The 24569-nt window shown below is 39.9% G+C and overlaps 1 protein-coding gene across 1 annotated transcript in view; it reads right to left on the bottom strand.

The window, feature by feature from the left end:
* Positions 1-24569, bottom strand: part of TMEM135 (transmembrane protein 135) — a 163550-nt gene that overhangs the window by 67518 nt on the left and 71463 nt on the right. Inside the window, exon 5 of the mRNA XM_062639194.1 lies at positions 23982-24047. Coding sequence (XP_062495178.1) covers positions 23982-24047 — 66 coding nt within the window. The remainder of the gene's footprint in view (positions 1-23981; positions 24048-24569) is intronic.

Raw genomic sequence — 24569 nt, 5'->3', positions numbered from 1 at the left:
ATACAGGGATACTTTGAAAATGCAGAATTAGGAATAGACTTGAAATAGAACCTTGCAAATGGAAGGTACAAGAACGCTAATATCTCTAAATATTAAAGCCATATGTAAGCTGAAATTTAAATCTGGTTACTTATCCTACAAGAGCATTACAAATGTAGTAAATACTAAACTAACAATAGATTTTCTTAGTAGTCTGTGCAGATGTCTCACATTAGGCTTCTGAACATAACTCCTTAGCTCATGTTACGGATATCGTCCAAGATTTCATCTCCACCATGAGGATTTCTGCTCGTCTCTTTCTTCCAGAGCTCATAATCACTGAAAAATTACAAGGTTTGATATTACCGCAGTATCCAAAAAGGAACTGCAAGAGATATTAGTCTTTAAAAGTTTACAGGTGTTGAAATAATTTCATCGCTGCAACACATATGTATTACAAAATAGTCCAAGCATAATATTCTGTGCAAGGCAGCATCATGAAAGCCGCCTTATCCAGTAGTCCTTCAGACAGATGGAAATTCTAAACAGTAGAATTATACATAGTGTATGTAAAAATATACATTTATATAAACATCTAGAAAAACATTTAAAATTGATTATAATTCTGTGTATTTATGCACAAATCCTGGCACCTTGCATATGATGTCATCTATTTCTGTGTGTCTCCCCTATTTCATCGGTTTTCAACAATGCTGTGAACTAACATCTGCAAGTAAAAGCCCCCTTCCCTGAGAACGTGAGGAGGGCGAAATCACAAGGTAAGCTGAAATGCAGGAGCCTCCACAATGGAGAGCTGATGCTAGCTGTCATCGTAAGGTAGTTAACTCCTCAGGGTAACGAGGGCTCTGAACAATTAAGATGTAAGACATTGATATAATCACAGCTGTTAAGAAGGGGGTGAAAGCTGAGATGACATCATCTGTTGAATGAAGAAGTTCATTCATGCTGCAATGGAACTGCTCTCCAGTGAAGCTTCCTGAGAAGGCACAGATGCTTCTGTGTCACAGGGAAGGAAGGATGTAGCACACTGGAAAGTTCTCACTACGGCTGTCTACTCCATCCCAACGCCAGAGCTGACCTTTGCTTCAGCTTTGCCTTGCAGCACCAAAGCAGCTTATACGTGCGCTCATCATGAGCTCCACTGCAGCGAGCCAGGAAAGTGAATCACACTGCTGGCCATGGCTGTTCAACACAATGTAACTCACTTTGCTTCTAATAGCCCCTTGGTTGGTCCTTTAACCACTTCCTATGTGGTGAGTGGAGAGGCAAGATGCTAAGCAGAAGCTAAGAGAATCATAGGATCACATAATGGCTTGGGTTAGATTGGGTTTGGAAGGGATCTTAAAGATCATCTGGTTCCAACCCCCTGGAAGATTTTTGGACATAATAAAGAAAAGCTTAAAACTGAAACCGAAATCAGTGATAAAATAATGGCCTTTTACTGAAATAATTATTAACATACTTCTTTTTAAAATACTACACAGCAAAGGCTCACACATCAGGAAACACTCCTTTTTCTTCCATTTCAGAACTCTATTACATCTTGATTAGGGTAAACTGTTTATATATGTGTATATATATATATATATGTAGGGGGCCTATAGGGATGCTGGGGAGGGACTCTTCATTAGGGATTGTAGTGATAGGACAAGGGGGAACGGGTTCAAACTTAAACAGGGGAAGTTTAGATTGGATATAAGGAAGAAGTTTTTACTGTTAGGGTGGTGAGGCACTGGAATGGGTTGCCCAGGGAAGTTGTGAATGCTCCATACCTGGTGGTGTTCAAGGACAGGCTGGACAGAGCCTTGGGTGACATGGTTTAGTGTGAGGTGTCCCTGCCCATGACAGGGGGGTGGGAACTGTATGATCTTAAGGTCCTTTCCAACCCTAACTATTCTATGATTCTATATTCTATTCTCTTTCTTCCTAGGGTTTTAAAATTGTCTGGTTTGTTTTACCAACAATCATGTAAATGTTAGATGATCTGTCACCTACTTCTTAACACAGATGTTACCAGTTCAGAGAAAAGCTTTGGCTCTAGCAGAGAGGCCAGATTAGTTTTCAGCCCTTCTGCTACTGTTACATTAACACAGAAAAAAAGATACCAAAACAACAACAGTAACATAAAATAAGGTTAATATAAGATTATGTAGATGAGAATCTTGCTGTAGCACCTCTTCCTCTCACATCTTTTCCAGGCTAAACCACACAGCCATCAAGTACTGCATCACTACTTTCTCAGATGTTCATAAATACATTAAACTCACGATCGGATTTAGTATTAAGGAAACTACACCACAAACAAGATGCTTTAACAATATCTCAGACTGTTGCTACTAATGAAGGTTTGATCCTTATTTCACACTTAATTTTGCTGCAGAACCAAAGCTAAAATTGAAGTACCAGGCCTACAACATCAGACAAAGGCTTAACTGAGGTATGATTTTTAACCAGAAGATAAAAATAGGGATTATTTAAGCACCTTCATTAATGAAACAGCTGTATTTAATACAGTTGATTACGCTTCTAAAAGACATCAATGGTTATATTGTTCCCTTTAAGATTAATGCTATAGATTTGACTCTTCAAAAACCTTCACACTTTCAGGTTATATTTTCTTCCCCCTTAACACTAACATAATTCTCAGCACTGAATTAGTCCTAAATGTCACTGATGTCCTTAACTTGCCTGGTGAGCCACAATACAAGTACTCGCATTTGAAAGACACGTTTGATTTGGTTGCCAGCAAAGGATGAACAACCTCTAGTCAAGTGTAGTAACTCTACAATGACTTTTCCTGATAAGGAGAAAAACTGAAGGAAAGCACATCAAGGAATCGTTCAATACACTGAATTGTGTAAAATGACTTACATCTGACGAACATCTTCAAATACACCACCAAAGAGCACAACCCATTTCTTTATGCTTTCCAGAACACATCTCCTGTCCTTTTGAAGCATCTCATTAAGTGTTGCTCTGAAGCACAAATACACTGAGTGAAGATTACAGGGCTTCACACATCACTCTTTCAGGAAATATAATTCTGTATCTCCTGCATCTACAGCCCACAAACAGTGCAGAAGACCAAATGATTCGGCTACGTCCGAGCAGTTACAAGTGCTTTTGATTGCAGGACAGGCACCTTGAAGAGCTAAAGATGAAATGCACCCATAGCTGGTCGTGAAATATTTGTTCCATTAAACTGACTCCAGTTTTCCCCTCAAATAGCCACTGAGAAACTGAATTTCCCACAGCGAGGTGTGTGAACAGATGAACTGCCAACTAAGGAAGTAAAATGGCATTCAAAATGGGATTATCCTGAGAAAATACTACTTACACTTCAAAGATGATGGATGATTGCAATACAAATTAAACCAACCAAACATCCTCATGTACAGTGATGACCAGTTAAAAACACCTTTTCATCTCTCAGCTAATCCTAGACAGATTCTACAAAAACACTACTAAGAGCAAACTGTGGGGCCAGTCCCCTACTCCACCAAAGTATGTTATCTGGATGTTAGTTGTACTCAACAGCATAAGTGAGCTATGAGAACATCTAACTGCAATGCAGTAACACTAGAATCCTCTCTTTCTACCGCTAATTTAGCACTTTTAGACCATTAACACTGAAACCAAAAGGTGCACAAGATACCACAGCTCACCATTCTATTTTTATATATATATATTTTTAGATATATATATATAAAAATGGGCTATTTTATATATATAGGCTATATACAATGGGCTATATACACTATATAAAGGCTAATTATATAGATAATGGCTAATATATAATGGCTATATGTAATGGCTAATTATATATATATATAATGGGCTAAGAGAACTAAGAAAAAGCTAAACTGAAATTGCAATGTCTTTCCTGCAAATTGCAGCAATGTAGCTGAAATCAAAACTGCTTTTAGTTTAAACGCTGTTATCAGTAAAAACTCTTTGTAAAAAGTCAGCAGTTTGGGCACAATTGTATTTCTGTCCTGTTTCCTCACCAGCCTCAGCAGACTTTCCTGTCACACAGCTTAACTGCACATCCTACTCTGGAGAATGACAATGAATAATACCATGGGATCCATCACATGAAGAAGATGTGACTTTTTTTCTTTCCTAATAGGAGATGTAAGAATAAATCAATCAGCTAAAAAATTAACCAGCAAATCTTAGTGAAAGTATCCTGGAACATTAACTTCTTTCTGCTAACTTAATAACAAAGGCACCTGCGAAGATGACATTTCAGGTTCCCACTGAATTTCAGTAGTCCATAAATAAGGGAATGTTTTCACAAATACTCCTGAAATCTTCCAGTAACCGGTTATATCACCATTTCCAGGGATTTTAAGTCATTTCTCTGAAATCCAAGGAAGTAACAAAAGGATTTTATCTTTACTTTGTTTCCTTAATAGCAACCGCAACAACCCACCACTGCCCAGCACCACAACCGCTTGCACTCACATTTGCACAGCGAGGCCAAGAGCTGCTGATTTTCCACCAGCCAACAAGAGCTGTTCATCAGAGTATGAGCAGGAGTCTACAAGGTTACAATTTAGAACAGGCTTCTTAAAAAGCCCAGAAACAGAAATTTTTGTTGTTGCAGTTGTTTTTCATTTTCTTCTCAGAATATATTGCCTGCCTCACAGCCTTCTACCACTGTTACAAGTATTATTAGATTACTCCTTATAAAAAAGTCCTTATTAAATTACCTCAGCAACCTGCTCTAGTGGAAAGTATCCCTGTCCGTGGCCAGGGCTTGGAACCGGATGAACTTTAAGGTCCCCTCCAACCCAAGTCATTCCGTGACTCTATATGATTCTTGGCATCTACTGATGGAGACAGAAATCCTTTGAGCTTACAATCGCCTTTATCTATACATCACTTCCTACCTTCCAAAAGGTATTTCCAGACGAGAGTCACCCCTTCTTTCTGGAACCCAGAAGAAAATATGTGGTGTTCCCTCCATAGGCTCTCAGTCATTAATGGCCAAAACCATTCCATAGCTGGACCAACATCTTTTTCACACCACCCAAGTTCAGGCGGTGGTTAAACAGAAACAGCTTTTTAACCCACACCCATTAAAAGCAGTGAAACAAACTATGTGCCAAACATGAAAAAGAGAAAATCTGAGACAGAAGATCCCCAAACACGCTCCTTTTCCAGGAATTATTGAAACAAAAAGAGGTTGGAAGCAGGATTCAAATTTGAACCTAAACCCAAACCAAACTATGCGCAGCATCCTTGTACGCTGCTCACAAATCACCAGCCTCTAAATTAAACACAGGAAACAGGAAACACCGTGTGACCCCCCTGTATTTGTCATGATTTGCACCAGTGTCACTATCTGCAAGGTATGGTTGACCTCACGTGGACCTCGGTGCTCCTGGACCGCAGGGAATCATTACAAAAGTGAAAACAAGGGAGACAAAAGCAGAGCCCAGCAGAGCAGAGCAGGCAGCACATGCCCCAGTGCAGCGAGAACAAGACGGACAGATCTGGTTACAGTATACACCAGTGTAAAACACAGACTGATAGTTTCGGCTATCAAATTACAGCAGAAAACCCCTTGTAGAAATACAATGCCGTTCTACACAACCTGGACAATGCTCTGATACATTAGTCATGTTACAGATATTTGGCTGGAAGTTTGAAAATAAATCTAACAGTTCTGGGGAACAGAAGTGAACTATTGTTCTTGCATAAATCTCTTTTTAACAAACATCTTGCAATGATGTTTACTAAAAAGATACTTTGTTTATACTATCAAATGATCCTATCGTGTAGTAACAGATAAAATGATTTGCATTAGTGGCATTAACATTTTTAACACTTCAACTTACTTGCTTGGCATCGCCTACAGTCCCCTTTGAGAACCAAAGGAACAGTGAAAGAAACTCAAAACACTGTTAAGAGGAGCACATACGGCTTGGATATATTCTCTTTGGTGAAAAGATACTGTCAGTGGATACATGAAGGGATTCATGCCAAAAGGAGGCATCAGGAAAAGTGAAACATCAGCCATAAGCTTTCAGTGGGGGTTTAGAAAACTACTCCCTTCTCAGCACTGGGAAGCACTCAACTGATGAGTGCATCCAACTTCTGCACTGACCAGAGCTTGAATACTTCAAAGAAAAACATGTTACAAAGATGCTTCAAATCTAAACCAAGGGGAAAACAACATACTCTTATCTCAGGTCATAAGCTTGAGTCTTTGAGGTGTTCCCTCATCCCTGACATGCACTCACATGCTACATTGGGCTGCTGGCTTTTTTCTGAACATCAGAACGCCACTTCTTTGAGCAAACTGTTATCTTCAGAACAACCACTGTAATTTTCCATTTCAACTGTAGTTAACTACAATGCTTTCAAGTAGGGGACAGCCTGTTCCACAGTGTCCAGAGCTCCAGGTGAGTGCAGAACACACTTAAGGTCGTCCCTTTGTACTTACATACTTACCGCCTTTACTGCACTCACTTCCTTTGTAACTCAGTCGTTTCTGTTACAGGGACAACACAACTTGTTGTGTTGAGAGTTCTTAAAGACTCAGTAAAATATATCAACTATTCTGATTTGGAGTAATCATAGAATGGTTTTGGTTGGAAGTCACCTTAAGCATAATCTAGTTCCAACCCTCTGCCATGGCCAGTCCATTCTGTTCTCCTATAATACAAAGGTTTTTTTCCACATCTACTCACTCAGCCCTTTTCTTTTTAGACAGGAATATCACCCCCCCAATTTCTATGCCCTAACTCCTTATTACCTGCCATGAATCAAACGTGATTGCACAATTATGCTACTGAACCCTTGGAAAAAGTGAAACTGATAATCTACATTCCTTTCAAAACAACTGAACAGAGCAGCACACAACCACAAGCTGTTTATCAGTTGAGATGGATCACACAGAAGTAGGCCAGTAACAACCCTCATAATACATAATATATAAAACCCTGACGGAGGCAACAGCAAAAGGTTGACAGAGAAGCAGGAAAGGAGTTCAGCTCTTCTGGGAATTATAAAACAGGGAGGGTTTGGTGGGGTTTGGTCACTGTGCAATCTGGCTACTCCCGACCCTGAGAGTGACATGAAAGATGCATTTCCTGAAGCAAAAGGGAAAAAGGAAGTAACGACAAAGACAACTGATAGGGATGATATGGAAGAGTTCAAGTAGGGTTGTTGAGGTATTTTAAGTGAAGAAAAAATGCCAGGAGTGCAGGAAAGGAGAAATATTACAAGAAAGAGGCAAATTTAGTTCAATTTTTTAAATGTTTTAGAAAGATAGAGAACAACTTAAAGGGGCAATACTGCACCCAGTAAAACTGATTTAAACCCTCTAAATTGCAGCCAGGATGATCACAGGGGAATTGAAAAAAGACCCATTAGTCAAAACCACCCTGTCTGAATGGGTTATTTACTATGAAGTAAAACACAGGTTACCTGAGGAAGAATAATTCACTAGTAGAACGCTGAGAAAATGAAACAAAATGGCAAGAGCAGCTTTACAACTGTCCCATCATCAATGGAGCTCGGCAATGTCGGGCTAGTCATCAGTCTACTCACTGATATTTAGGACTAATTAAACCTGTCAGGACAAGGAAGGGGAATAAATTAGTACGCCATTAAAAGCCCTTTTCAACCCTAATTACAAGCTGCCTTGCTTTTGTGAAGAAAAAATAACATGTGTTAGAGGTTTTCTGTTGCTTCCTTTGTGTTCAAGAGCTTTAGTTTAAATTGCAAGAATACGAAACTGAAGTGAGCCCTGCACAAGGTCCTTAACTTGGTATCCATGTACAAATATTGTAACATCAAAGTGACTCTCAGATTGCTTCCAGAACTTCTGGCAGCGTTTCATACTATGTGAGGAACACCTACTTCACTGCTGGGGCAATGAAATGCTTCTCCAAACACCGACCAATATTGTGGCATAGGGCCAAGGGAGAAGCACATAGAAAAATATTGTTTTGAGGAAAATCACAGCCCGTTCTTACAACTTGGCTTCTTAGAGCTAAAATCAAACTCACAACACAGACATGCCACATTAGAACAGAATGAGGGCTTAATACTGGCAGATTTAATACAAGAAGCCTATGTGAATCTGACCTGACGTCCTTCTGCTTTTGAGCAGAGATAAATCCAAGGCACGAAATGGTCAAGATTAAGCAACTTAAAAATACAGATGAAACACTTTAGAACTTAAATCTGTTATCTTCTTGTTTGTTTTGAAAATGAATCTTCTATTGGAAAGCTTCAATAGCAAAATCAGGAGCTTTCCCAGGTCTTACCTATAGTAAGTATTGAATCTCTAGTAAAGACTTTTTCCTTCTAATTAAATACTTGCACTGAAAAAGTTTTGATCAACAAAAAGACAGCCCAACACAACTGGATATAAATCCATGGATACTCTGACAGGCTGCAACTTTGCCAATTCTATAGAAAAAAGAATAAATGGATACGTAAAATAAAACCCTGAAGTATTTCCTCTCCCCCAAATACTGCACCATTTCTATCTGCTTCTTAGGTGACCTGAGCAGAAACTACTCTAGAATCATGCAAAACATGACAAATCAGGTCTTATCTTCAAAGGTGGTAGTGGGAAAACCCAAAGGAATTTCAAACCCCTGAGATATCAACAAAGAATTTAATTATGAAGTGATTTACGACAGTATTTTGATACCACAATCTGCCTACAACACAGGAACAGGTCAGAGAAAAAATCTGAGCAACCCTGGTTCATTAATGTATCTTCAAATGTTTAATGCCTTATTTTCATATGCTTAATATAATGCCAGATAAGAACATCAGCAACAGAAATGCCTTTTTTAATAATCTTGAATAAAATTCCTTAAGATACTCTGGGGGAATTAACGGGGGCAAATATGAACTGTCATCTATCCTGGGAAAATGACTGAATTAGCTATTCCAGCAATATGTCTAATTTTACCTCTCCTAAACTCCCTCTTTAGGGAAACTCTCATACTCAGCGCTGTGGGACCGGAAACATCATAATAGCAGGCAGCACGGAAATTATGCTGTAACTTACAGACAACCCTTCCCCAAATCTTCTCCTGATCGGATGGTTTCATTAGTCCCAAGAGTCCCCTTCAACAGGCTGGCCTGGTCTTCCCAATACCACTCCAGCAAGGCTTTCACCCTCTAACCGCATCTCTCTGCATGTAGCTCTCACTTTGGGGATAAAGCTACAGAAGCACAGATCTGGAAGGCTGTTCCTAGTGCTTTTAAGAGAAGACTTTGTCTAGATGGCATCTTAAAAAACAACTGCTCAAATATTGAAAAAAGCAGGGATGGGAGAAGCAGCAAGGGCACCCAAGTGCCTGGGGCAACGTGCATTGAGCATGTGGGACAGGGATTGCTTTGGCTACAGTTCTCTGCTTGGCCACTTCAAGGAGACGAGGCAGGACTTCTTCCCACCAAGGGGTATGAGCACATGTTGTTGCACAACCACTTGGAAGGACAAAATACATGCCAAGGCAAAACTTAGAACTGTCCTATTTTATGGCACTTCTGTGGCCCATAATGTAAGGGCAGTAACGTGGCATCTCTGCAGTGACAAGGGCTGGTACAGTGTAAGCAGAGAGAGACCTTGAGCTAAGAAGGTACTAAGACGTGTTAAACCTATACCAAAGCAGGGATTACACACAGTATTAGGTAGCCATGCACAGGGCTGGCTGCAGGCAGCAGTGTGGATCAATGTCCACTCCAAACCCAGAGCATCAGCTTTGGTGATCATCTGTTTGCACGAAAACACCTCAGGGTAAATGATGTGAAGGAACCTTTTCTCAAGCCAGTTATTTGGCACCACGTCCACTGTTGAGCACCCCTTCTAATAACTGTTGTAATGAAATCTTGTACTGACACCTTAATATATGCTAGGGCAAAACTTATCCCAAAGCATTTATTAGAGTCAATGAAAATAAATCTCTCTACAGCGTATTTTAGAATAAATGACCTTTTTTTTCCTGCATTAACTGAAGAATTGCCATATAAACCATCTGTGCAATGTTAGCAAGTGGTATTTTAAAGTATCATGCAGTTAATCTCATATGAAACTGCATTTAATATAGTTCCACCAGGCTGATGAATACAATTTACTATAATGCCATATTTCTGGTTTTTGTGTTACAGTTCCATCAATCAGAACAGTATTTCCCATATTGAAATAATAATAATTTTGTGAACCTCAGTGCTAAATGCTCGATGTAGAGATTGCATGGACTTGAACTGAAAGAATTTATACTGGGAGATTAAGTGATGAAAAAAATATTAAGGCAGTTCCACAAGTGCAGTTAACTTATGGAAGGAAATGCCTTCTCAAATAGACAGTTACTGCTGTCTCACACTGAAATTGTTTCTTGGTCACCTCTACCAGGATGTATTGTTCATCATCTGCTGCTTTTAAATGGCTCTTTTGTACCCAAAATGCAACTAGAGAATGAACTGTAAGATGTTGTGTGGCTACCAAGAACATGGGAAGAGATACCCATCAACCTTTCCTTCACACATCATCGCCACCATCCAAATAAAAAGTGAAGGACACTTACTTTAAGTGTGATAACAGTTCCAGGGGCAGATTTGCTTACATAAAGTTCTGAGTTTCAACAACTTAAATAGTTTTTTCATTTAAAAAAAACACTTTTTATTAAATACATGTGCACGCTTCCAAATGTCTGTAAATCCAAGCACTTTTCTCATGACTGGAAAATTCTACACTCCTGATCTGCTGCACACAGTTATTGCAAAGTGAAACTGAGTTCAAGGGCATGCAGATGACACACAGGAATTTATTTGTCCACATTTTTCTCCTGACTTTACACAAAGTCCAAGGAGCTGTATAAGGAATGGCACAGGAGAGGAGAGCACTGCATACAGCACGGTTACCAAAAAGAAACACTTCCACGTCTTCCAGCAGTTCCATTCTGCACAGACTCTAAAATGACACAACTCAGAACAAAGAAAATCCAGAGAAGTAAATGCAAAATGACTGCTGAACTCTCCTTATAAACAAGCTAACCAAGATCTTCAATCCAACATACGCATGGGAGTCAAAGCACGTGTCAGAAGGAGCTTTGGGAAGAACACCGTTCATCTCTACCTGTATTACAAAGATTTCAGTAATACACAAAAGGAGGCAGCAATGCTGTTAATGTTATTGCAATAAAGCACCAGCTTTTCCTTCCAAGCTTCCAAACCTCAGTGAAATTCAAGTAGGCAGAGCAGCATGATCCATCTTGCATCCCAACAGTATTATTAGTCATTAAATTGGTAGCACAAAGTTGACAGGGTACCTTATCGCTGATGCCTGCAAAGAACAGAGATTGCTAAAACATTGGGACCAGCTCCACTGCAACCTAAAAATGCAGAAGACCACTTGGGTTACCAAGACCCATGCTCTTCCACTGCAGGTAACCTTGGTAATTAGTGAGGATAGGAAATAATGCAGTTATTGCATGGCTGGTGGAAAATTGTCCTTATACATGATGAGGTAAGTTCACTTCTCACTTTTACTTGTATGACTCCAAGTTAGACACTTATCTATTCAAGCCTCACGTGGAGATGTTAATGCTACAGTTTTTTCCAGCCATTTCCCAAGATTATTTTGGCAGGTAACTGTTCAGAGCAGAAATAATTATGTACTAAGTTCAGGTGGCTCTTGATAGACGCATGGAGACCTCATAGCCACCATCCAGCATCTGAAGGGGGCCTACAAGGATGCTGGAGAGAGACTTTTCATGAGGGACTGTATTGATAGGACAAGGGGTGATGAGTTCAAACTTAAACAGGGGAAGTTCAGGTTAGATATAAGGAAGAAGTTCTTTACTATGAGGGTGGTGAGGTGCTAGAAAAGGTTGCCCAAAGAGGTGGTAAATGCTCCATTCCTGGCAGTGTTCAAGGCCAGGTTGGACAGAGCCCTGGGCAACATGGTCTAGTGTGAGATGCTCCAGCCCATGGCAGGGGGTTAGAACTGGATGAGGTTTAAGGCTCTTTCCAGCCCAAACCAGTCTGTGGCTCTATGACCCTATGTTGCTGGTGCAACTGTAATTCAGGTCTCTGAGTGCATGTGCCTTTCATTACTCCATCACATAGTGGGTTTTGCAAAATCCCTTGGCCTCCTGCATGAAAGGAGGTGAACTGCATAGCAAAGGACACTCCTAAGGGGCACCATCCTCATTTGCTTTAGTGTATTTCAGCCTGAGCAGTTCAAGGTAAAGACATATGCCATTGAAAACTGGGATAGAGAGGGTCAGACTGTAAGTTCTGCTGACTGATGGTGCTACATCTGCAAAATAGATGACTGAAAGCTGTATTTCTTCATTTAAGGAGACATCTTAGCATAATTTTTAAAAATCACTGGTTATTACCCAAAAAAACCTACTCCACTACAATGAGAAATCCCTCAGATACAACAAAGATGGTAAATGTAAGCCAGGTTGGTAAATATTCCAGGGACTGTACAGATAAGGCTAAGACAATGCTTGTTAAAATGAGTCTTCCAATGCTCTGCTTTAAAATAAAACTTAACTGAAGTACATGCTTAAATGATTATTTCCTGTCTAGCAAAAAGTTTAAGTCACTCATCTGGTTAAACACTGCTGAAGTCAAGGGGACCTATACACATACTTAAATTCACTCCCCATCAAGTAAAGCACTAGAGCATGTGCTAAATGTGCCTTTGGGAATTAGTGTCTCAAGCTGCACACTCCTGCAAATATTTAGGCACATGGGTACTTTTGTTACCATGAAGATGTCCATTGATAAACATGTCCAGAGTTGTTAGCAGAAGCGAGACTTTGAGCACTACTGAGAAGGCAAAAGCAAATACCAAACAAATTACAATTGTGATATTACTTCTCCTTGTAAATGAAAATCCCATAGAGGTGCATGAGAGATTTCTCTACAGGAAGATGTAGAATAAGGGAGTCAAAACCTTTAAGAGGAAAAAATACAGTACAGATGTAAATTATTGTCACAGCTGACAACCAGGAAAAGTCCAGTTTCTTTGCCCAACTTCCACATTTTTTTCCAGAATCCCTGTACTTCAGCCAGATACAGCCATCAACAACCCTGTATTTGTATTTCTAATTCTGTGTAATTAATGAACAGTTTTCCCTTTTACTGCAATCAGAACTCCCATATAGGAAAATATAAGCCAATTGATGCCATATGTCCCTCTGAATTGTTATTCCAGATGTATTCCTTGGAGTTCCTGTTTCCTTTAAATAACACATTCCTCAAAACTCAAACGAAGATATTTTGAGTATAGTGTGTTAATATGATTAATTTATTCTGTAATATTCCATTCCTTCACCATTTTGCCTATAACCTGAGTACAAAATAAAGAAACAACTTACCTATAACATATTAAAGAAGTACAAATGCACTTTGCTGTGCTGTTAGCCTCAGCTTGCTCTGGCCAGAACGATGACCTTACACTTACGTATCTTTTCACTTCCATTAGCACTGAATAGCTTCACCCATACAGTGAAAGAGCTGTATTTGGTCAGAACACTTGCTTTTAGGAAGCTGCAAAGTTTATCTTCCACTTTAGCCTCTAACAAAGAAAGCCATAACAACGCACAAGTTTTGCAGGATTATTTGCTTAACCGCAGGTTACCAGTGCTGCTACAGAAAATCAGAACTGGGGAAGGCAGCTCAGCAATTGCTTTCCCACATCACCCTGCCAACAACCTCAACCTTGCTGGGCCATTTTCTCCAAGGGCTACAAGTAATTAAGCTTCATTGCTAAATCAGTCTTGAGCCTGTCTTGAGCAGAAAAATCACTAATGCTTAATTGCATGTGGTGATGTGGTGAGCAGTCCATTAGGCAGGCTGCAGATACCAGCTTAGTTTTTGCAGCTCTGCAGGATACTGCAAAATGAAAGGTCATTATTTTATCGAGGCAGTCACTTGTATAATATGTACAGAAATCTACAGAAAACACTGCTACTTCAAAAAGGCTCAGGATTTATGCTACAAAGTTATACTAATATCATTCTGAGGGTTGATGAGTTTAAAAATGCAAGTTTCTAAAACTCAGAAACAACAAAACTGAGTATCTGTTCTACTTAAACATCTAAATAGTAATAATTAATATTATTATGTGAAATATAATGAAATATATATGAAAAGAAAGCTACTGTCCATCATCTTAATATAGGAAGATGTATATATAACATATATATGCACAGTTAAACACACTGAACACATGCACATGTCTGAGGAATGTTCTCCATGACCTTAAGAAACTCTGCATACTGTTTGCTAATCAGAACCACATATTTTTCACCTGATTCCATCAACAAAGAATTAGTTTCCATAAAATTGTAACAGACAGGAACAGATTGGTTTCATGGCTCAGAGAGGGAGAACTGTTGGAACATGCACACTAATATTCCTGCTGCTGGCAGACCACATCTTCACCTATCGCAACCATCCCACATTAAGGGACTGGTCAAGAAAAACAGTGGAATTCTGAGAAGTTATTTAATATTGTAAAAATATGACAATAAATTATTATAATAAACCAATGCAGACAGTTACTACGGAACTTTAACAATATAAAGTTCAACTAATGCCCATTATTACTGATCCTCAAGTCACCCTCATTAGATCTTTTCCATACCAAAGACTTGTTTTACATTTGTAGAGGTACTTAAAAGTCTATGGGCAGACTGTTCCCCAGAACATGCTGTTATGTAGGTACAGGGTTGGCCTCCCAGAGCAAACTCACAGGAGCTCTTTACAAGAAGGAAGAAGACAAAGGTTTTTAAGTATGAAATGATTTCGGATCACTGGAGTGTAGCACCAGACTTACGGTGTCCATAAAAGCCAGCTGTGCTCACTCAACGATGATTACAATCTGTCACAGGATGGGGATGCTCCATTCTCTTCCCTCCTGCCACCAAACAGTATTACACCAGAAATACTACCCCGTGTTTTGAGTATCATATCCCAGTTCTAGTCTTTATAAGCTGGAACTGCCTATGTTAGGTACTGTCCTTTGATTTTTCTACAACTTAAAGAGAATTCTAGGTAAGGTTTTAATTTTTAATGTTATATCAACCAAATATATGCTCAATAAAAGTGTCATTGTCTTAGTTTTACACATACAGAAAAATACACTGCAAAGTTCCAAAATTTAGCTCTTTAAACCCAAACAGAAGTAGAAAGAATCACAACAGAACCGCTGAGGTTGGAAGGGACCTGCGGAGGTCATCTTATCCGACTCCTGAGCTCCAGTAGGGCCATCTCAAACCAGCTGCCCAGGACCATGTCCAGATGGCTTCTGAATGTCTCCAAGGATGGAGACCACACAACCTTCCTGGGCAACATATGCTAGTACTTGGTCACCCTCACAAGAAACAAGTATTTCATGATGTTCAGGCACCACCTCCTGTGTTTTAGTCTCTGCCCATGGCCTCTGGTCCTGGCACTGGGCACCACTGAACACAGTCTGGCTCTGAGCCAGAGGTCCTCTTTGTACCCTTCCTTAAAGGTATTTATATATATAGAAGAGATGTTCCTGAACCTTCTCTTCTCCAGGCTGAACAGTCCCAGCTCTCCCAGCCCCTCTCCATAGAAGAGATGCTCCCCTGCCTTCACTACCTTTGTGGCCCTCTGTTGGGCTCCCTCCAGGATGTCCATGTCTCTCTTACACTGAGGAGCCCAGAACTGGACACAGGACTCCAGATGGGGCCTCACCAGTGCTGAATAGAGGGGAAGGATCACCTCCCTCAACCTACTGGCAATGCTTTGTCTAATGCAGCCCAGGATACCATTAGCCATGTTTGCAGCAAGGATCCATTGTTGGCTCATGTTCAACTTGGTGTCTACCAGGACATGTGGGTCCTTCTCTACAGGTGGCCCCCAGTATATACTGGTGCCTGAGGCTGTTCCTCCCCAGGTGCAGGACTTTGCACTTCTTTTTGTTGATCCTCATGAGGTTCCCATAAGCCCATTTCTCCAGCCTCTCAAGGTCCTTCTGGATGACAGCATGACCGGCTGGTGCATCAGCCACTCCCATGTGGTGTCACCAGCAAACTTGCAGAGGGTACACTCTGCCCCATCACCCAGATCGGAACAGGATCGGACCCAATACTGACCGCTGGGGTACAATGCCAGTTACTGGCTTCCAACTACACTTTGTGCCACCGATCACCACCTTCTGGGCCCAGTCAGTTTTCACCCTACCAGTTTTCAACCTACCTCACTATTCATCTGGCCCATACCTCAACCGCTGGTCTCGGAGGATCTTATGGTACACAGCAACAGAAGAGAAATATTTGTTTTTACTAGTTACTGCATTCATTCTGTTCACATCTCTCCCTTTCTTACTTTTGACCACTCTCCCTTTTTATCAGTTCACCAGGTACAAGCTAAACTTAGTCATTAATAAGGAAATAGAAAGTAGTATTTGTATGATTTTCACCAGAGGTTGAACATGGAACAAAAAACAGAGAGAGCTTTCTCGCTGAGTGTAGCATATTTCTCCTCTTTTCAGAAAACACACAGCAAAAAAAAAAGGCATTTCAAATTGCATTTTGATTTCTATATAAAATACAGGGCAATTAAAATGGATTAAAGATGACTTTTTTTGTTTCTGTGTGATCAATGTATTTTAAGAAGTCTAACATATGGGTAAGTAGCATAAAATAACTTGAATTGGGGCTGCAGAATCAATGAGAACATTGCTTGCCTAAAGGAACATTAGATTTCATTCACTGGAAATCATCGACTGTAGCTAACATTTGCAGTAATCTTAACACATTCCTTCTTCAAAGTGACTGTACATACAGCATAAGCAGTGAGTTAGCAGAAATGCACATATTCTTATTGTAAAGTGTTACAGAAAATGACAATGCTGTCCTATGTTGGCAAGATGACTATTCCAACAGCTTGCGTCAAACAACTTGCAGGGAAACTGAAGATAAGTTGAGTGCATGCTTTAAGTACATCTTTAGCATGTGTTTAGCATTCTTAAACACATACAGGAATGTGAGCAAATTATTCTCTTTATCAGTTTAAATAGCTTTTTAGAGTTGCCTATTTCTTCAATTAGATGAATGTGTTAACATAACATTCGAATCACCACCACTGAAGTGAGTTAGAAGCATTACTCAAGTACCGACCTGCTGTAACAAATACCTACTCTGACTTTCCTTATGTATAGAGATAAACTTCTCCCTCCAGATTATCTCTGCTCTGGTAGAACAATGCAGTTGCCAGAGCCTGTCTTTGGGGACAGGTTTTAAGTATAAAGCAAGATAACAGCTTCATTCCAAGACTATGACATATAAGACCACAATTTGAATAGTTATTAAACAAATGCTGTCAGGTTACAGAAATGGCTATATTTGAAATTACAATCACCAAGTACATTCTTTAATGAGAAAGAAATTCAGAACAACAGTATCTTAAGAAAACAACCTCATATGCTTCCCAGTACCATATTTCTTGACCCCCACAAGTCATGTTAAACCGAAAACTAGATTGGGAAGTAAATACATCTCCTTATATGTAGTCTGCTTGCAATAATTCTATAATGTTTGCATTTGCCATGTGCTCACTGTATTGGTCATGAAAAAGAGTAAGAAATATACAGGCAAGGTATTAAGAAAGAAAAATAAGTCTTTAAAATAGGTAAATTCTTCCTGACTTCACTCCTTGCCAAAAACTTTTTGGTGGAAGATACCTGGCAAACACTTCTGAGCATAACTCAATTTGCTTCAATGTCCTTCACTTCACAAAGGGGTAGTTATGATTATCATAAGATAAATATATCAGCCTGCTTAAGAAACAACTACTTCGTAATAAAAATGCGTAACATGGTATGTCAAATGCTAAAGTACTAAATCCCATTGTTTCACTCTGAAAAACAGACTGCATTTCCCTTACATTTAAAAGAAAAATACAAAGCATGGATTACCAAGATAACTTTCAAAACAGAAGGGAAATCATAAGATCTCTGATTTCCAAACCTATGTATTTCCTTTCCTCAGAAGTAACTCTCTATCTGCTGGAACATGTAGCCACTACCCTATTTTCATGTATTTACACCAGACATGATTCCTACATGAACTGTATTCATTTTTCCCATTCCCGTCACTTTGCGTTAAAATTACTGCAGCAGGTCAATTTTTTCAAGGCTCATGGTAATTTATTAAGGAACAGAATATACTCAAGCAAATTCCATGTCATAGAATCACAGAATAGTTAGGGTTGGAAAGGACCTTAAGATCATGCAGTTCCAACCCCCCTGCCATGGGCAGGGACACCTCACACTAAACGATCTCACCCTAGGCTCTGTCCAACCTGGCCTTGAACACTGCCAGGGATGGAGCATTCACAACTTCCCTGGGCAACCCATTCCAGTGCCTCACCACCCTCACAGTAAAGAACTTCCCCCTTATACCTAATCTAAACTTCTCCTGTTTAAGTTTTAACCCGTTACCCCTTGTCCTATCACTACAGTCCCTAATGAAGAGTCCCTCTCCAGCATCCCTATAGGCCCCCTTCAGACACTGGAAGGCTGCTATGAGGTCTCCACGCAGCCTTCTCTGCTCCAGGCTGAACAGCCCCAACTTTCTCAGCCTGTGTCAGAAGAGCAGAAAAGTTCCTCATTCTCAACTACGGCTTTGAGACAAATCTGCTTTCCTCTCCATGATTAAAAGTGAATGAAAAACCTAAAAACCACACGAAATGCATGATGTAGGGCAAGCTACACAAATGACACCTTCACACAACTGATTACATGGCAAAACCATCGCTTGATCACTGTACACTGGAACACCTCAAAGGTAATCTGGTGGTCTTCCTCTGCATGGCTCGATGGCATTCTCTCTCTCACAGTCTCCAATCAAGGTTTAGCTATCATTGTATTTAATCAGAGCAATTACTTACTTTAACTTACTTCTAGACAATATAGATAAGGGATGCCAACCTTCAGCAACTAAATTACCTTTGAGCTGTTCCCCACTGTGACCAGAAGGATTTCCAGGATATTCATACCACTTTTAAATACTTTTGACACATATCCCCCAAACCTGAAATAGAGAGACTGTAAAACAGTTCTGCTCTTAGGTTTTCTCCATTTACTGGTCCTTCACAAAAGGTTCTGAAAGACAGGCTAAATACTACTTCCCCATCCAACCTGGCCTTGAACACTGCCGGGGATGGGGCAGCCACAGCCTCTCTGGGCACCCTGTGCCAGTGCCTCAGCACCCTCATGGGGAAGAGCTTCTGCCTAAGATGTAATCTAAACCTACCCTCTTACAGCTTAAAGCCATTCCCCTTTTCCAAGCACCACATTCCTTTGTAGAAAGTCCCTCTCTGGATTTCTTGCAGGCAATACTAAAACCTGCTGGCACTTTGTATCTTACCACACATACTCAGAAAACACGGTTTGGTTCAATTAAATTGATGCTGTTTTGCAACATACTAAATTAAAAAAAAAAAAAATACACATTTTTCTGTGTATTAGCAAGCTTTAACCATGAGGGAAAAAAACCTCAGGATAAGATCCAAGAGACTGACAATCCTACTTTGAAGGCAGAAAGAGCCTAAGAATGTTATGACTTGGCCTTACAAAAATTTAAGTTGCATTGTACCAAACCAGATTTCTTTTGTAATGTTAAGCACTGTTTGCTAACAAGCATCACCCTTTCAAGGAGAACAAACAAGTCCCATCTAACCAACAGCACTGCCTCTGAAATGTGTCCTTGGCTGAAGGCTTAAAGAGTCAGAGCATTCAGGACCTTAACTACAGCATCTCTACTGCTGCGATTTATGACAGCAACCAAGTATTCAAGCAAAAAGCATGAAAAGCAGAGGCTATGGGTAGGTATAGTCTGTGAGAGCACAACTTTTGAACCCCGGATAATAAAGACATCTTTGTGATGGGAAGGCATGAGGGCAAGCGGATTGGATGTCCACTATCCCACTGGCATTTGGCTTCTGATGTGCCTGTACGTGATGAGACCTGGAATGCCCCCCAGCTGACATCACATGAAGCAGTGTGCCCAAAGCCATTTGATTTAAATGAAAATTAATCTCAAAGTGATTCATGGTACTTCTTCTTCTGAATCTCAAATGTTACCACTGACGAAGCCTTCCTGTGTTTCAAGTATTATAAATGAAACAGGCCAAAAATGCAAACAGAAACATCACTGTGACAAACCCCACCATTTAAAAATCAAGCGTAAAATTTGGTAATTTCAAGAACACCCCCCTTGATGTGGAAAAAGAGATCACCATTTAAATGAATACTCTGTTCCATGTCATCTTTATAGTACATAACTAAATGTAATGGCTGAAGTGCCCTAAGATCTCTTTCGAATTGCTCTAACAGCAAGTAAAATTAGAAAGCCCCTTCTCCTGAAGAAAGTGATTACAGTTATTGTTATTACTAAAAACAGTTCTTCTCTACATGGCTTAATTCCAGAGCTGAGTTTCCAGGACTTGACAGAGCACTCTCCCATGACATGGTGGATAGGGAAGAAGAAAGAAGACAGGAATACTGAGCTAGCAGCAGTGTTCTTTAACATGGTCTCCTCATTTTCTAGGTTGAAATTCTGTCTTAAAGTCAACACAAGGTAAGATTTCACACCCAAAGACTTCTGAACACAATTAAAGCCATAGATCTGGTGTGATCCCACCTGCTCATAGCACCACAGAATAGTTTAGGTTGAAAGGGACGTTCAAAAGTCATCCAGTCCAGCGCTCTGTAATGAGCAGGGGCACCTTCAACTAGATCACGTTGCTCAGAAGCACACCCAGCAACTACCAGATCACAGAATCATAGAATCATAGAATAGCTAGGGTTGGAAAGGACCTTAAGATCATCAAGTTCCAAACCCCCCTGCCATGGACAGGGACACCTCACACTAAACCATGTCACCCAAGGCTCTGTCCAACCTGGCCTTGAACACTGCCATGAATGGAGCATTCACAACCTTCCTGGGCAACCCACTCCAGTGCCTCACCACCCTCACAGTAAAGAACTTCTTCCTTATAGACAATCTAAACTTCTCCTGTTTAAGTTTGAACCCGTTACCCCTTGTCCTACCACTACACTCTCTAACAAAGAGTCCCTCTCCAGCATCCTTATAGGCCCAGAATCAGATAATCATAATCTCTATAAGGCTCAGCCTCATGCTCCACCCCCAAAACAAAGCAATTAACAGGAATAACTGAAAATGAATTATGAAATAACTGAAATGAATCCTGAAAATGAATTATGATTCTAGGCTTGATGCCCTCCCATGAATGGTACACAACTTCAACCCAACCAAGAGCAAGGCAACTGCTAGGAGGATTCCTCAGGGACCCCTATGATCTATATCCCAGAGTTCAGTAGTATTTAGCACTATGTACCCACTTTTGATGCCTACCTTTGGCAGCACGATCTTCTAAGTTCTCTACAGCCATTTTACAAACCATATTCAAAACTCAGAAAACCAGCCCAATTTATTTACGATTAATAAAGGAAAAACCTAAGAATTCTATATGCATAAATGCTTGGTGAGTCCCAACGAATAAATGTTGGAAGGAGCAGAAAAAGGATTTCCCATCGGCATCCAATATTATAAATTACAAATCCACCTGGTGATGACAACTGGATTAGAATGGGTAGTCCTTCTCGCACCCTGTTCTGCCTGTATAGCAGGAATGTTTGCACATTAATTCGTTCAACAGTGCAGACAGGAAATTGTCAGGTTTTAATTTATGAATGTAGAAGAAACAAGAATGATTTTTGCCTTTTTATACTGAGCAGTTTTACCCACTCTTCTATCTTAAATAGTGTTACACGTTTAAGCACCACTGTGAAAGCTGAACAGCACTTTTGCCCATTTGGACAGCTGCCTCCCTAGTTTGCAATTTCCAATAAACAAGTTGCTGTGCTTTGATTTTCACTGCCAAGTTCACACTTCTCAAACAGAATAGAGTCAACTTTAGTTCAGATTCAACTCTCCTTCTGGCTCCCTTTCTATTTACGCACTGTGCAAACATGCAGCAAATTTCTTGGAAGAGCTATAAAAGTATTTTATATGACTCTTGATAATTACATGTTTCTCCTGGAAAAATCAGTTTCATTTGATTAATGGCATTCCTTATTTTTAGAGGAAATAAATTATAATTCCACAATGGAATTTAATGGAAATTATCTTCCTTGAGTGAAAATGTTTTTCTCCTCTGCATGAGATACATGATAAATATAGCAGAGAGAAAAAAGGTCTCTTCACTGTTCCCACTGCCCTCTTACACAAAAAGCCAACTCTGCACAACTCTTCCGTGCTTTATCTGTAAATTATCTGGCTCACCATCAACTGCATTTCTACTGAAGCCCAAGCAATACCTCACAAATAATGCCACAGGACACACTACACCAGCGTAAAGTCCACCATCATCACAGAGATGTACTTTCACCCTAACCATGGCCACATCCTCTCAGCACTTACCTTGCTGCTTCTCTCCAGCCCTTCAGGTAATTTAATTGATAAGAAAATCAGAGGGAATATCTGAAGAAGAAATTAAAACTTCTTCTACCACATCACTGAACTGAACTGGCTCAACATGAGATGAATCAGACACAGAAATTCCTAATACCCTTCGTAAGAGAGATCTTTATGGCCTGCAATCACCCCCGTACTTTGTATTGCAGGGTGCAATACACTACACTTTAGGAAAAGATATCATCTGATTTTCCCACAGTTCACACCATTCACTGGGTAACTACAAAGATGGAGACCCCACAAACTCTTTGGACAACCTGGTCATTAAAACATGGAAAATTAAGTACCCTTCACTGCTAAAAACCTAAACAATTTGGAAGGGTTGCACATATCTCATCGCTAACACTTCTGGAAATTGCACTACACTCTGCTGTAGGAAGAAATAAAGAATATTATATGGAAAGTATAAATCATCCATGTATTTAGAAAAGCTAAAACAATGGACAATGGCATGACAAGAAATCACAGGCAAGGAGAATCACAGGATCAAGCCTTTCCTCATAAGAGAGGTGCTCCAGCCCCTCTGATCATTTCTGCAGCTCCTCTGGACCCTCATCTTCAGACACTGATGCAAACATGTATTACTTCATTTCAAAAGAGAAATAAAAGCAACTTCATCAGTGTAAGGAATGTTTTACAGCACAGCTGGGATTCCGGCTAAGTCCAGATGCAGGTTCCAGGCTGAACGCTGTGCCTACTACATGAATTCTCACCATTACCCAAGAATTTGATCAAAATCAGGTAAACCACTGAGGTTTCTACATTTAAAACCTTACACACTCTCAGTTGCAGCAATGCCCAGACCAGTTTTCATTTCCAGTGTCATGATTGACTGCAATGTGATTTTCTTAAATGAAATTCAACCTAAGCATTAATTACACCCCCTAATACTGGAGGCATTTAATCAGCAATGCTTAGAACAATGTTTACCTGATAGAAAACCACACAAAGAAGGAAACAAACATTCACCATCAACAGAAGCATGTGTGAGCAACACAATATTCAAATATATTTATCCTCTTCAGAATAATTGATGTATTAATACTTCATACACTACCTACATTGTTATTTCTTGAAAGGAACAAAGGATGAATTTCTCTATATTCATGTAAATTTCTCTATATTCTGCTATTTCTAATAGAGAAAATGCAGTGAAAAATCACCTCACTAGAAGGACATTCTTGTGAGTCGCTTCTATTATAAATTGTGATGCAGGCAAAGAGAAAAACAAAGTGTATTTTAAAGGACACCTCATCTCCCACTGGACAGGATTTAAATCCTTGTTTTCCTTTATAAAATCCCTACAACATAGGTATGCAAGTTATCTATGGCCCTGACTTCTTCACTTACCTGAAGACAATTCATCTCCCAGGAATTTATAAAGCATTATGTCAATAAAACGTTATACCACATGTGCAAAAAGAAAAGATATACAGGTATATTTAGCCTTACTTCTCCATGTCTTAATGGTGTGATCGTCCCTCGTGCCACTGCCATTCGGAACAAGGTTTCTGTGGCCTGCAGCAACAAACACACACAGAGATTCGTTATTTAAAGAACAGACAACCCAGATCATGAAGGTTTGTTTTAAAGTGTCAGCTGCATTTAGCACCCATTTTACACTTGAAGCACTTCAGCAAGTTATTTAGAAGTGTCTGCAGAGGTTGGGTGAAGGTTTATTGCAGGGCAAAGAGGTCTATGGAGGATTTTGGTCCGTCCTGCAACACTGTGGCATTACACAAGGCTCTTCACTCAGGTGAGTGATGATCAACCTCATTTAATGGCCTTCCGTAGGCTGCCAAGGAAAAGTGGGATACCAAGGGGGAAAACAGCTATATGGAATTTTACAACTCGTGAAGCTAATTCATGTTTTAAATTGCTGTTTAATATTATGCACTTAAATTAACGAATAAGTATCAAAAAAACAAGAGTATGATGCAACTCTGCTCCTAAAAGTACCTGAGCCCCTCTTAGCTCTTAGTAATAGTGGTATTACCAAACACAACATCATATGCAAATGACAGGGAACACAGCTTTGAT

This window comes from Pezoporus occidentalis, unplaced genomic scaffold (genome assembly GCF_034315485.1).
Source record: "Pezoporus occidentalis ecotype Australia unplaced genomic scaffold, CSIRO_AGI_Poc_V1 ctg6, whole genome shotgun sequence".
Lineage (NCBI taxonomy): Eukaryota > Metazoa > Chordata > Aves > Psittaciformes > Psittacidae > Pezoporus > Pezoporus occidentalis.
This window is presented reverse-complemented; position numbering and strand designations above follow the sequence as displayed.